Raw genomic sequence first — 13,578 nt, 5'->3', positions numbered from 1 at the left:
AGACTTAGCTAGAACTGTAAATAAAGTAACTGAAAACTATATATATTCCATGCTCAGTTGCACAGCACATGCGATACGGTAGCGATACAGTGACAGCGAACCTGAATGAAGAGTTTTACGTGCCGTAACGTCATATATAACGTTTCGGGGCACGCTGTGACAGCGATACCGCCAGTCGACTATATATTGGGAGCCGTGCTCTCGTTATGGGTGAGTGGTCAACACACTAGCGAAGCTCGCCCGCCGCCTCACTGCGCTGTCGCCGTAGGGGGTCAATGAGAACAATAGGCAGTGGTATTTCCACGACAAAAATAACGCTTTCAAAAAAAATAACGTTTCCAACGATACTCGTAACGTGGTCACGTAAAAATTCACATGTTCTGTTGATGCTAACAAAGTTTCACATAAAAATCACGTAACATTCTGGCAATAACATGGGAAACAAAATCATTAACAATCATTGCTGACACTAACACGTGAAATGAAATGAATAACAATGCAAAATAAATAATAACATCAGCCACTAAATCTAACATCATTTAAAAAAGACAAACGCATGCAAAGATAGAGATAACACAGCAGCAAAAATATAACGTGTGCTAGAAAATAATAACATGCCTTTAGTTAAAGATAACTAAAAATTTTATAATAACAGTAAAACAGATATATCCAACATAAATATTTAAAAAATCACGAATATGGTTAAAATAACAGTTTAAGAACGAAAATTAACAGAACAGGGCTACCAGTGCTTCTGACTGACTTTTCCGCTACTGCAAGGTCCCTCTATAAAGGTGTGGGAAACCAAATCAGGCACGACCGACCATCGATTATGTCTTGTCAAAAATTATTCCGATCAAACACGGCTTTGACACATACCTGGATGTTAGTAGGGGATGTTATTCTAGCTGTAGACGTCGAGTTTTTAACTTTATCACCATTATTTAATCAGATACATGCATTTGAATCCAATGTTGTCAATTTCTCGGCTAAAATCGAGCGACAAGCAGGTGCCGTTGGCGTTCATGCTTATGTCCAGTCGGAGAACGCAGGATTATGAGGCAGTAAGTACTTGATCAGATCAATCATAATGTTAATTTGTAAATAATTTCTTCTGATAAATGATTAAAAGTGAGAAACACAGTATGTAACGTTATACTTTTAAAAGAACAAATAACAACGCTCAAATAAAGTTAAACACAAGTTTGATATTTAATATAATTATTTAATTTGTAGGTGTTCCAGAAGCTGAAGGATCGTGTTGGAGAGTGCCAGGTCCAGGGATTTGTCCTTGACTTCGAGGCTGGTGAGTATAAAACCATCAATAAGTTTAAATGCCCATTTTGTTTTGTTCTCTGTGAAAAAAAACCCAGTATAGGTATAGGAACAAAAAATAAACAATAACATATATATATATTTATAACGTTATATGACAAGTTTAATTATTATATTTATTTTTACACCTTGTTTAACTATCAAATTTATTTTTACAGCTTGCTGGACAGCCGTACGGACAGTCTTCCCCGACACAGAGCTAAAGGGATGCTCGTTCCATTGGGCACAGGCTGTTCTGCGGAAGGTTGGCAACCTTGGTCTGAGGCCGACATATGACAGGCGAGAAGGTAAGTTATATATCATGCATAAGTCACTTGAAATGCTCCAAGTAATTACAGTAATTAGATGATATCTCCATATTACATCATGTAAGTAAAATTAAGAAATGAATATCATAAATCATAAAAACTATATCATAGATAACATCGAAAAAATATATTAATTCATTTTTTTTATTTGCAGGCGTACACCAGTTTGTCAAGCAGTTGCTAGCGCTGCCGTTTCTTCCTGCCGAACAGATTGAGCCAGCGTTCCGTATGATGTCTGCCCGCGCCAACACACCTGAGCTGAGAGACCTGACAGCCTATATTGATCATCAGTGGATGCAGAGCAGAGTGTGGCCCCCTGTGAACTGGTCCATCCATCAACAGTCTGTAAGGACCAACAACGATGTTGAAGGTAATTATATTAAATTGACAATTGGTTTAGTTTTGAATTAAATACAAATATGAATTATTATTATAATCGTCGAAATATCTATATAGATTGTAATAGATAAAAATAAAAAGTATAGTTCTATTCCTAGTATTATATTATTAGATTATTCACATTACCTTTTTTGTTGCAGGATGGCATCACAGGCTGAACGGTAAGGCTGGACGCGCCAACTTGCCGTTCTACATGATGGTCCCTCTGCTATTGCAAGAAGCCTCCCTGGTGACGATCCAGATGCGCCTGGTCTCCCAGAACGCCCTCCAGCGCCACCAGAGGACCACATATCGAAGGATCCAGGGAAAGATCACCGAGCTGTGGGACGACTATGATGCTGATAGGATTTCCACCTCAGCCTTCCTCAGGAGAGTCGGACACATCTATGCACCGCGACCCGCGACGGAACAGTGATTCGCTTTGGACATCTACGTATACGCGATCGGATATTATGTGACTTATGTTTTCCTTCTACGCGATCGGATATGTGATTTCAGTGTTTCCCTTCAACGCGATCGGATATAATGTGACTTTAGTGTTTTCCTTTAACGCGATCGGATATAAGTGACTTTAGTGTTTCCTCAACGCGATCGGATATATGTGACTTTAGTGTTTTCCCGGACTTCTACGCGATCGGATATGTATGTGATTTTATAACTAGTGATTCTGATATATTTGATTTTTATAGACTTTAAACAATCGTGTGGCTCTTGCAGAGGGGGCCTCCACGTGGCAAGAGCTGGGCAACACGTGAAACTGCGGAGGCAGGTTCAGTGTTGGCAGACACCCTCTAATAAAATTAATAAGATTCAATAAATAAAATGTACTTTTTATATTTACCACTTTTTGTTTATTTTATATGTAGTATATTATGGATATGCATCTAAATGCATTGACACGTAATAGTCTACCGTGAAATTCATTAAAGAAAATAATTTTATGAATACACATATTAATTAACAAGACATAATGTTATATTATTACATGATATACATAGATATGTTAATATATAAATCTAATACCATATATTTAATATATATTTATATTGTTACGGGGCCGTTTTAACTGGGGCCGTTCTAACTGGGGCCGTTATTGCAGTGGGGCCGTTCTGACTGGGGCCGTTTTTACAGTGGGGCCGTTTTAACTGGGATTCGCGGAAAAGTCAGATAGAAGGTGATATCTTTTCCGCTACAACAGTAGCTATAGGCCTAGGTACGTACAGTACAGTAGCGGTCCGGAGCCGCGTGCTCGTTTGAACTGTTCTCTTCACTATAACAAGTTGTATTAACACTCTCCATGCATCGTAATGTTTACCGAGTCAGTTGTTGGGATTGTCGCTGCTCCATTGCCTTTCCTTTCGCATTTTAGGTGAGTCAGTTGGTTGTTTTGGCGGAAACATTTTGGTTCAAAACTACGGTAGCCATGTTTTGTTTACTACGGAGAGTGGTGGGTGTTGCGCATGCGTTAAGGTTGAACTGCACTCATAGCCGGTCGGGAGGACTTTTAGGATTCCCATAGATATTATTATTTTCTTCGCATGTACAGCGATTTTGACGGAAAGTTTTATTTTTCTAATTCATAAGAAATTATACCGGATATATTAATACCATTTTTACCGATTTTACAGTCACTTGCCCGACTATTCGCTTTAATCAACAGACTGTCGAAAACAACAGGAAGCATTGCACATGTTACAATTTCACCTTCACAAGAAAGGTATAGGTTGGTATTCTGAAAAGTTGCTTAGGTAAACAGCACACCAATAGATAACCGAAAGAATACGTAAACGGAAGCTAATCATATCGGTAAAGTTTCAACAACTCTGTACGTGGTTCTGAGGGAGGACAGGCTTATAATAGGGGTACATACGGCGCATTTACGTATGTAATTTGTGGTTTTTGTGTTTTGAGACATTATCCTGACAAATACACACCCAGGAGTTGTTGAAAGGCATTTGAATGGGAAAAATATATTAGGACGAAAGGAAGAATTATTTAGGAAACAGAAATGCTCCATGCATGCTCAACGATTAGAGTATTTGCAGCATTTGGAATGAAGGTCATATGCACGTAGTGAGAGGAAATAAAATCTAACATTATCGCTAGGTGTCACTGATTCAGTCATTTAGCATGTTCTTATTCTATAACAGAAAGATCAGCTTAGCACACTTATAACTTTGATACCTATGTACATGCCTTGAATCACTGTTTTTTAATTCATTTTGTTAATGAAAAACCGTACAGACAATGATTTTCGTGAGGATGATATTTCGGCGATTTCATGGGACATTGTTGTTTTCGCGATTTCACGTGACATTGCTATTTCCGCTAAAGTTTGAACCGCAATCTAAATGGATAGGAGAAATGGTTGATTGAAATAGATAATTCAAGTCAGATCAGAAACATCTAAAACCGCATTTTTTTCTTTTTATTTTCAATAAAAACCGAGGAAACTTCTTCCTCATAAATAACTGCCTACGCGGTATCTTTTGTTATAAACAAACCACTCTACATTTAAAACAACATTTCAATTAGAATGATTTTGTGTATTTTATGTTAAATGTTGAATTTGAATGCTTTAATACGTAAGATATGACTCAAAAGGTTTGTTTTTGCGGCCATGTTGAAAACCAATATAGCGGCTACCAGGAGCTGCACATTTCAAGATCTATTTTTTCTTAACATTTCATTATTTACCCTATTGAACCTTATTCGCGGGGTTTATTTTCGATCGACTATTTAATATGTAAAACCATATTTTTTTATTAATTTTACAAGGCAATTAATTTAACGATGTTGTTTTGATTTGTAAATATAGCGAAAGTAAACCCCCATGAATATAATTAGCGACTATACAGTATAAAAAAGCTAAGACTGCCCCTTGCTAAAGAATATATAGTAATTAATGAGGACTTTGTCTGACGTTACAAAGCCTTTTCCCCATTACTCTCTTTTCGTTATATAAATAATTATGATAATAACACTGTATCATATCCGTTAATGGTGTCGTTGATCCAGATGTTTGGCTCGGGCTGTGAAACACTTTCAATAATTTGTAGTTGTGTTTACAGAACCTGAGGCTGTAGAACGTATTTAACATCAAACTTCTCGAGAGATACACGCCGTATGTATCACCTCTGCATAATTCTGACAGCATGGACAAGAAAGATACACACTAATTTAATGTTTCAATTATATAATGTCAGTTAATTTCCTGAATCTTTCATTCAATTCTGATACCATCTGTTGTTGTTTAATGCCTATATCTACACAGCCAATATTTCCTAACCTGAATTTCAGGTCAAGATTTTTTCAGGTCAAGAAATCTTGACCTGAAATTCACCTGAAATTGACCAGAAATTCTGGTTAATTTCAGGTGAAATTCAGGTCAAGATTTATTGACCTTAAATTCTGGTCAATTTCTGGTCAATTTCAGGTTAAGATTTCTTGACCTGAATTTCAGGTCAAATTTCAAGAGAAATTCTGTTCAATTTCAGGTGAAGATTTCTTGACCTGAAATTCAGGTCAAATTTCATGAGAAATTCTGGTGAATTTCAGGTGAATTTCAGGTTAGGAAATATTGGCTGTGTATGACTGGTTTTATCAATCTAAGAATATTTCACATAGTTTACATTGGATGAACTTGTTTAATGAGAAAAAAAGTTACATTTTAAATAAATAACACAGTAACCTGGTTGGTAAATAAACAACACAAATATACTGTTTGTCTTCTATATAAGGATTAAATCAAACATATTTATAGCTAAAAGGTTTCATAAAATATCAATCAACGTCACTACGTATTTTGATTAGTACAATCATTGTTGCAGGTAGCACATGACAGGTAGTAGCACATGGAGGATAGACTATTCTTATTTCCATGTAATCATCTATAGTTGTTGATATGATGTTTCTCAACCTATATAGCATCACCATGCATGAATGTTGAGAAGGCACATTCTGTTTTTAATCAGTCCAGATATATGCGATCTGATTCTTTGCCTCACACATAAGCACACTTAGGGAGTGTTTTTACCAGGTAAAACTTCAGGTGTACATTAGATAATACCGAGAAAGCCACATGATTCATTACACAGCCCCACTACACTCACTTAGCTGTGACGGCATCCGTTACGCTTCAATGAGAACACTTTTGTTTTACGAAACACCAGAGGAATAACCGTGATAAAACTGTGTGATAATTCGATAGATGATATTATATGATTGTTACAGAACGGAGGTACCAGGATGGAATTATCTTTAGCATTACTGTTGGTGTGTTATACCTTGCCGACAACAACAGGTAGTGGAAGTGTTTGAAAGTGATTGTTGATCTGCTCGAAGATGTATTGTTATTACTAAAACACCGCCTTACAAGTGTATTTTAGTGTGAAGTCCAGGTTTGATTATGTGTCTGGATTTTATTTTCTCCGCGTATTTTTTATTCGTTTTATTTGATACATAATATTAGAATATATTATTCATATCCACAATGTCAGATTAGGATTTAACAATACTTTGATACTTAATCTCTCGTTACAATGTGTGATGTTAATGTATATGTTTACCTACCTAGTAACGCCTCAAGCTATTAAAGTAATGTAAATACTTTCCTGGAACACTGCATATGTGAAGGATCAGATCTGATCCATGATGAACATTTCCTTTTATAGAATCTAGTTATAAATCGAGCCTTATATAGTTATTAGACATAAAATCGCAAAAAAATTATCAATACCTAGAGATGCAAGTTGTATAAGAGATGCTCCACCCCCAACAGAGCATAAATGATATTCATCAGTTGAACAATAATTGGTGTTTGATCATGTATATATATGTCTCATTAACACAAAAATAATATAAAATAATTTATTTCGCCTTTGGTTCATGCGCAATCAGTACTTTCTTCCGTCTAGGATATAGTGACACGGATTTTTTTCGGGATGCAATTAATTATTTTTCATATTTTTAACTTGAAGTAAAATTAGAAGCTCAAACTTTTCAATGGTGGTAATGGTGTAAAGTAAGTAACTTTTGTAACTGAAGAAAAATACTAAATTGTCTGTTCCTGTTTTTGATAGTGCAAAAATACCATTTGTCAGCGGTGGAGCATCTTTCACAAAGAATACTTTCTGGTTTTTTTATTGGATTTACTATGATTTACCTTGGACATCTGTAAAATATTTTTTATTTCAAATTATACGGGATACATGACTACTAAAGCAGATAAACACTTTAGAAAAGACGAATTCCATTGTTGACATATGTGTGTATGTATGTAATAATTTTAAATAGGATATATCGGTATATTAATGAGCGTAAATTAACATAAATGTCGCCTTACAATACGCCTGTCGTTTAAAGCTGCATGAAGTGTCCACGTCATATTTGCTTATTATTCATTGTGGTTAAAACATTAGGCATTACACACTTTATTATTATTACGAAAGCGAATTATTGTATTGTATGTTATCTATGGATATAACGACTTGGATTTTTAACAAATTTCTTTTACATTAATTACTATTTCTAATTAGCATTGCTTGCTGGTGCCATCAATAAACACGACCTATATCCATGCGCTCTGAAATTCGAAAGTGTTTCCGTAATTAAAGATGCTGCACTGCTGACAAATGGTATTTTTTCACTATTAAAAACAGGAGCAGACGATTTAGTATTTTTCTTCAGATACAAAAGTTATTTAATGTACACCATTACCAACATTGAAAAGTTTGAGCTTCAAATTTTACTTCAAGTTAAAAATATGAAAACTAATTAATTGCATCCCGAAAAAAATCCGTGGGAATACATCCTATATGGAATGAAGTACTGATTGCGCATGCACAAAAGGCAAAATGAATTATTTCATATTATTTGTTTTGTGTTCATTAGACATACGTATACACGATGATCCACCAATAAATGTTAAAATGATGAATATTATTTATACTCTGTCGGCGGTAGAGCATTTGTAAATAGCAATCAAGTTCGTTCGCTGTACTGTAAAATATATAACGTTAAGTATGATCCTAATTGTCTTTTCCAGACGGTGACGAAGGCGATGAAAATGACGAAAATTGTAGATATGGATACTATACACATAGCGGTAACTACGAGGAGTATTACATCTCGTGTGGTAGTAAAGACTATTGCTGTGGGAGTCTGATGGACCGTGCCTGTTGTCCCACCACGGATTACTCGTATGTATAGCAAAATTAAGGCCAACTGAATATTTCATTATTTGGGTCAACGAAGTAATATCAACAATTGTTCCTTGTCGTCCTCAATATTCCAGGGATTACTATCACTGTTGTTATATCCACCTTTTGACGATGGCTTAGCCATCTGAAGGCACGATATGGGACAACAGATGATGCAGGTAGTTTGGTCATTTGATATATATCAAAACAATCTAATAACGGTACATTGTATGATAATGGAAATTGATGTAAAATTGAGATACTAACCCCTTGAATATCGAGGATACTTCTCTATAGGATACGAAATACTTGAAGTGGCAAAAAACCGAGCAAAGAAGTAAATCCAATGGTGGTGACTGTTTGAATTACTTCGATGTCCCACAATATTTTAGTTGTGTATAAAGCCGTACATTTAAGATTTGACTTCGAATCGAATAACTGTCATCCTTCTTCGATTACAGTGGAGTTAACCAGTTACTTATGTTTTTTTTTATTTAACATTTTTTTTAAATTTTAATAAAGTAATAATTAAGTTGCTAGCGGACATTTTAATTTGCTATCGAAAGTTGTCGAGACGTTTGATTTTCATAATATTGTCTAAAAGAAATGAAATCAATGATATATATAATTTGAATAGGAAAAAGGAGTACGCTTTTACATTTTGACACAAACGTTTTGGATGTCAGACCCTGTTTTACCTAAAATTTATAAACCTGATTAGAATTACAATCACAGTGTTATTTATGCAATTTCTCTAAAGGCAATTTCCTGATTATTTGATCATATGTTAATATGGTAACGTATTGACTAGAAAAGTATATAGCATATATATAATAGAGACGTCGATGTTGCGTATTGATTTAGATAAAATGATCCATTGGAAATTCATTGGAATTGTACGTTTAAATGTGTTTTTTGTTATGAAGAAGTCTGAAAAAATTATTATAAAAATTGATATAACTATTTTTTAACTTTACTCAGCTTGCAAGCAAATTTTCTTTCATACCCCGATGAAGTTAAAATATAATGACATCAATGCTTAAAGGATTTGTGCAGCCAAAATTTTTTTTTGATAATACGTCAGGATATTGCTTTAGATGAATGAAAAATCAAGTCCCACCTAACAAATCGCCTAGCTTTTAGCGCTATCGGTTGGTTTTGGTCGTGATTTACGGGTAGTGTCGACTACGGTTCAGAGATAATGAGCTAGGCGGTTACGTGGTCTTGTGATGTCAGAGTAGTCCGCGGCTACACAAGGTAAGCCTAGTACTATACATGTATACAGCATATATACGTATACGTTAGATCTATAATATGAGTTTTTCGAATAAATGGTTATTCTAGCTTTATGATGTAGATAATTTCAGTTCAAAACATTCCATTTACACCATTTCAAACATTCAAACAAGCATTTATCGAACTTTAGATTAGATAATCAGTCCAATTTGATAGATATATCAAAATAATGTTCGGATCAGTCTGGACTGAGATATAGATAGCATATTATGTAAATTTCTGTGTAATAAAAACAGTATAATGTAACACTATATTTTTACGAGTAAAATCACAAAAATAAGCATGAATATATCTAGAATGCGTGTTTTTATTTCAAACTTCTGCCATAACGATGCAAACACGGCAAAGTTTATAATTAAGATAAAATGTGGACGGTTGTCAGTTAGATTTTGAGTAACAGTACCGAACTTAACCGAAAATAATATGTATACATGTATCTATATTGTTGCCTTTGAAACTTTATCCATAACGTTTACTAAAAAACAGAAATACGTCAACGATATTTCTGATATATGTTTCTAAATTACAGTACATACATGTATGTAAAAGTGTAGATTTAATGCACGATTTCAAAATTATATTAAATCCTTAAAATAGTATATTCATTGTCGATCCTTTTGTACATCATACCGAGATTTACAGTATGTTATATGAACATTTATCGTATAATCCAAACAGTAACCACATTTAGTGCTCAAATGAAAAATGAAATAACTTGTATACAGGCATTAAAAATAGATATAATATCTTGTACCTTTTCAGAAATACACTTAATGATATTTAAATAAGTGTATTTAGTGTGGTAATACTGTAACCCTTCTTGTATGACTATACATGTAGATTAGAAAATACATGCTTAGAATTTTTACTAATACCTTAGAAATTACGGGAGATTTCTAAATGCCACGATTCCGTAATTATTACAGTTCTAGACTGGAATAATTTTTAAGGTTAAATCTTTAGTTGAAATAGTTCTTAGAACCATTTTTGTTTCTGAATAAGTCAACTTCCATTATTGTTTTACCTGTGTACGACATATATATATGTAATATATAATCTTAGGTATGATCAGGGATATTTTATTTCCATTTGCTTTTTTTCATTTTCAATTTAAAAATGGAGGTGACAATAGAAAACCTAGAGCATAGATGTACGGGGTTTCCATAATTCAAATCACAATCCAATTAACGGATGTCCTAACCTGATTGACAGTTAGACAATAGCAAATACCCGATATAGTCCACCGAATAGCAAATTGCCCGCGGCCAGGTAATTACAGGTGAGTTCGATGAATGGCGTTGTGAACAGGTAAACAACATCCTGGTCCAGTTATTACATAACCACGAAACCAAAGGCATGGCTAATTATATATCTATATCGGAGTATCTACTCGTACATATGTATATCGATTAAAAATTAAAAACGACCGCACGGCCTGAAAAAATATTTTGTTTTGCTTAATATCTCAATATTTTGATCTTTTATAATATCAAAAATAAATTCTTTCTACCACATGTTGAAACGTTTTACGATATTGTAATAAGTGTATCACAATTTATTCGGTTAGCAACACACAACACGATGTTTGTAATGATCAATCATCGGTGTGTACATGTACGTACGTCAATACTTTAAGCAAGGATTTCTTTAATTGTTACGTAAAATTTCATTTTACAATCACAAGCTTTGTAATTCACAATGTATCAAAGATACAGACTACAGGAAAATATTATCTAATTAAAGCTTATTCGTTGCTGAACTCCTCGACAAAAAATTCGAAACTTTTATTTCTGTGTTGATTTTCTTTCATAATATTACACTAAGATACCTGCTAATAAAGCATAAATTAGAGTATTTGAAACATCGAATTTCACTCTTTTAGTTATTTAAATTCGAGCCAAAGTTATTGTACGATTAACTTCACTCAAAAGTAATCATGAAAAAATCGTTGATCGGCTTTTTCTGTGACCGTCGATATAAGTGATAGCACATCAGTTATAGTACAGCTATAAGCCACGGACTATTATGACGTCACATGGTTTAGAGCTAGAAAATATGCATAATCGGGCGGTCAGAATTTTGGACCTCGATATCGACGGCTTACAGGTTATTCCGGTCGCGCGTGGCACGGAGAGGTTTCTACACGTGCTAATAAAGCCATTTCCAACATAAACTAAAATTATCATTTTTGATTGCACAAATCCTGTAAGTATACGTGAAGTTAGAGTTAAAGGAGTCTCTGACTTATTTTGTCATCAAGTGTAAATAAAGACTTTATTATTATTATTGTTATTGTTACATTTGAATTGCTGTAAACCAACGTATATTTGTGGCGAGTTTATTTCGCTATTGCATGTCTTAAAACCCCTTTCACGGCAATCAAACTTTGCGATTTAGAATCATTTGACTCTACAACATTTCAAGTTGTCTTATGTTCACGGTATCGTATATAGATCGCGAATTACAGGAAATTTAACTGCACGGGAAAATGATTTGGTTTACAATACCCAGATACGCCTTAAGGAAAATTATATTTTCGTTTCAAATGTGTGTTTGAGAGATGATTGTGAGAGGTTGTTATTTTGGACTGAAGAAGTCCCTGTAGTGGCCGAATATATATTTCATAGAAATGATTTTTGATTTTATTTGAATTTATTTTGTTTTTTTATTTAGGATTTTACCTCATTAAGAGATGATTATGTGTTGTGTTCCAGTGACGACAACGATGAATCGCCCACAGTAGGACTACTGTTCGGTAGTATTGCTGCATGTACTATGTTCATCATCTTGTGTGCCTGTATATGTGGGAAAGTAGGCAAAACCAAACCATCAATTCCTGATCCAGAACGACCCCAAATAGTACCGGCAAATCATTCTACAGGTACGTGCCCTACATTTGCTGTCTAAATCATTCTACAAATATGTTTTCTTCCTTTTTCATAAAGCTCATTCGTCATTTGGCAAAGAATAACTAATATTATGAAATTATTATCAAGGTGTTAATTGAAATCGAATTACTTAGATCTTTAATTCATAAGCATTAAGTACAAAACAGTTATCTAAATAAAAAAACTAAGTTTTGTTTGAACTTTTTCATCTGTATTCATTGAATAAAATGAGTTAATCTAATATTTACTTCAAGTATAGTTATTTTCTATTTTCTTAATTATCAAAATGTTCTTTCCGGATATAGGAGCTCCCTCAACGACGACACGGAACCAGACATCTAACCCCAACCCTGTACCTACAATACACATACCGCCTCCTAGTAACCAAACTAGTGAGCCTGGTTCATCTCCGCCGCCGTCATACGAGGAATGTTTAGAAAAGAACTTGATTGTGGCCCCACCTGCCTATGATACTATTGGTGCCTATAGAAACGAAGCATATTTAGACTCGGAAACCACGGTAACGTCTTGTACAGGGCAAAGTGACCAAACAAATACACCAGCAAATTCTGAGTGACTGTGAAGTAATAAACTGTGTGTCATCACTTATCATTTAAAATCGCCATAGAGCACACTTGTCCTGTCATACACATGACAACAGATCGAACTGCGACGACAATGTCGACATGGAGATGGATAGAAACGACGGGTATTCGAAATCTGCATTTGCTCAGTCAGTGTGAAATCGAATCTTCAATTGTTATCAAGAACCGAAAGCTATAAACGGTACAGAACCATTTATAAAATTACCTTTATAATGCTTTGAGGTGCGCTGGATAATTTAAGTCCGTGTTTAAATGATTGTCCGAAGACTTCAGCGCGAGAAACGTGAACTCAAGGATTTATAAGTGAGATCCTTGGTGAACTGGAGCAAAGGTTTGATCCGGTCCTAGTGGCTATTGATCACGATAAACTGCTACACAGGAAGAGCAGTTTTGTTGTGGTGGACAAGCCGAGTGAACGAAAGGTTTTGTTGTTGTTTTTCACCATATTTACGTACATGAAGCTGAATATTGTACAAAATAAATCATGAAAGAAGTTAATTATTATTTACAGTTGTCCTTGTTTATCCCGACACGTAAATAACGTATT

General features: G+C 34.5%; 2 protein-coding genes across 2 annotated transcripts; both read left to right on the top strand.

The window, feature by feature from the left end:
• The first annotated feature begins 971 nt into the window (after positions 1–971).
• LOC138336661 (uncharacterized) lies at positions 972–2,460 on the top strand. The gene is made up of 5 exons (XM_069286192.1): positions 972–1,064; positions 1,237–1,306; positions 1,494–1,622; positions 1,798–2,013; positions 2,183–2,460. Exons 1-5 carry the CDS (start codon positions 972–974, stop codon positions 2,455–2,457), a joined length of 783 nt encoding a protein of 260 aa, XP_069142293.1. The 3' UTR covers positions 2,458–2,460.
• Positions 2,461–6,117: 3,657 nt separating this feature from the next.
• LOC138336462 (uncharacterized) lies at positions 6,118–13,535 on the top strand. The gene is made up of 4 exons (XM_069285968.1): positions 6,118–6,345; positions 8,089–8,242; positions 12,253–12,419; positions 12,732–13,535. Exons 1-4 carry the CDS (start codon positions 6,291–6,293, stop codon positions 13,001–13,003), a joined length of 648 nt encoding a protein of 215 aa, XP_069142069.1. The 5' UTR covers positions 6,118–6,290; the 3' UTR covers positions 13,004–13,535.
• The last annotated feature ends 43 nt before the right edge of the window (positions 13,536–13,578 follow it).

The sequence above is a fragment of the Argopecten irradians genome, chromosome 12, assembly GCF_041381155.1.
Source record: "Argopecten irradians isolate NY chromosome 12, Ai_NY, whole genome shotgun sequence".
In the NCBI taxonomy this organism is placed as follows: Eukaryota; Metazoa; Mollusca; class Bivalvia; order Pectinida; family Pectinidae; genus Argopecten; species Argopecten irradians.
The sequence above is the reverse complement of the archived record's forward strand: the minus strand, read 5'-3'. Positions and strand labels throughout refer to the sequence as shown.

Excerpts from the sequence above, each read along its gene's own strand:
- LOC138336661 (XM_069286192.1), top strand. The coding sequence starts at position 972 with ATGTTGTCAATTTCTCGGCTAAAATCGAGCGACAAGCAGGTGCCGTTG. Across the intron at positions 1,307-1,493 it reads TGTCCTTGACTTCGAGGCTG|CTTGCTGGACAGCCGTACGG; the intron begins GTGAGTATAAAA and ends TTATTTTTACAG. Across the intron at positions 2,014-2,182 it reads GACCAACAACGATGTTGAAG|GATGGCATCACAGGCTGAAC; the intron begins GTAATTATATTA and ends TTTTTGTTGCAG.
- LOC138336462 (XM_069285968.1), top strand. The coding sequence starts at position 6,291 with ATGGAATTATCTTTAGCATTACTGTTGGTGTGTTATACCTTGCCGACA. Across the intron at positions 8,243-12,252 it reads TGTCCCACCACGGATTACTC|TGACGACAACGATGAATCGC; the intron begins GTATGTATAGCA and ends GTTGTGTTCCAG. Across the intron at positions 12,420-12,731 it reads ACCGGCAAATCATTCTACAG|GAGCTCCCTCAACGACGACA; the intron begins GTACGTGCCCTA and ends TTCCGGATATAG.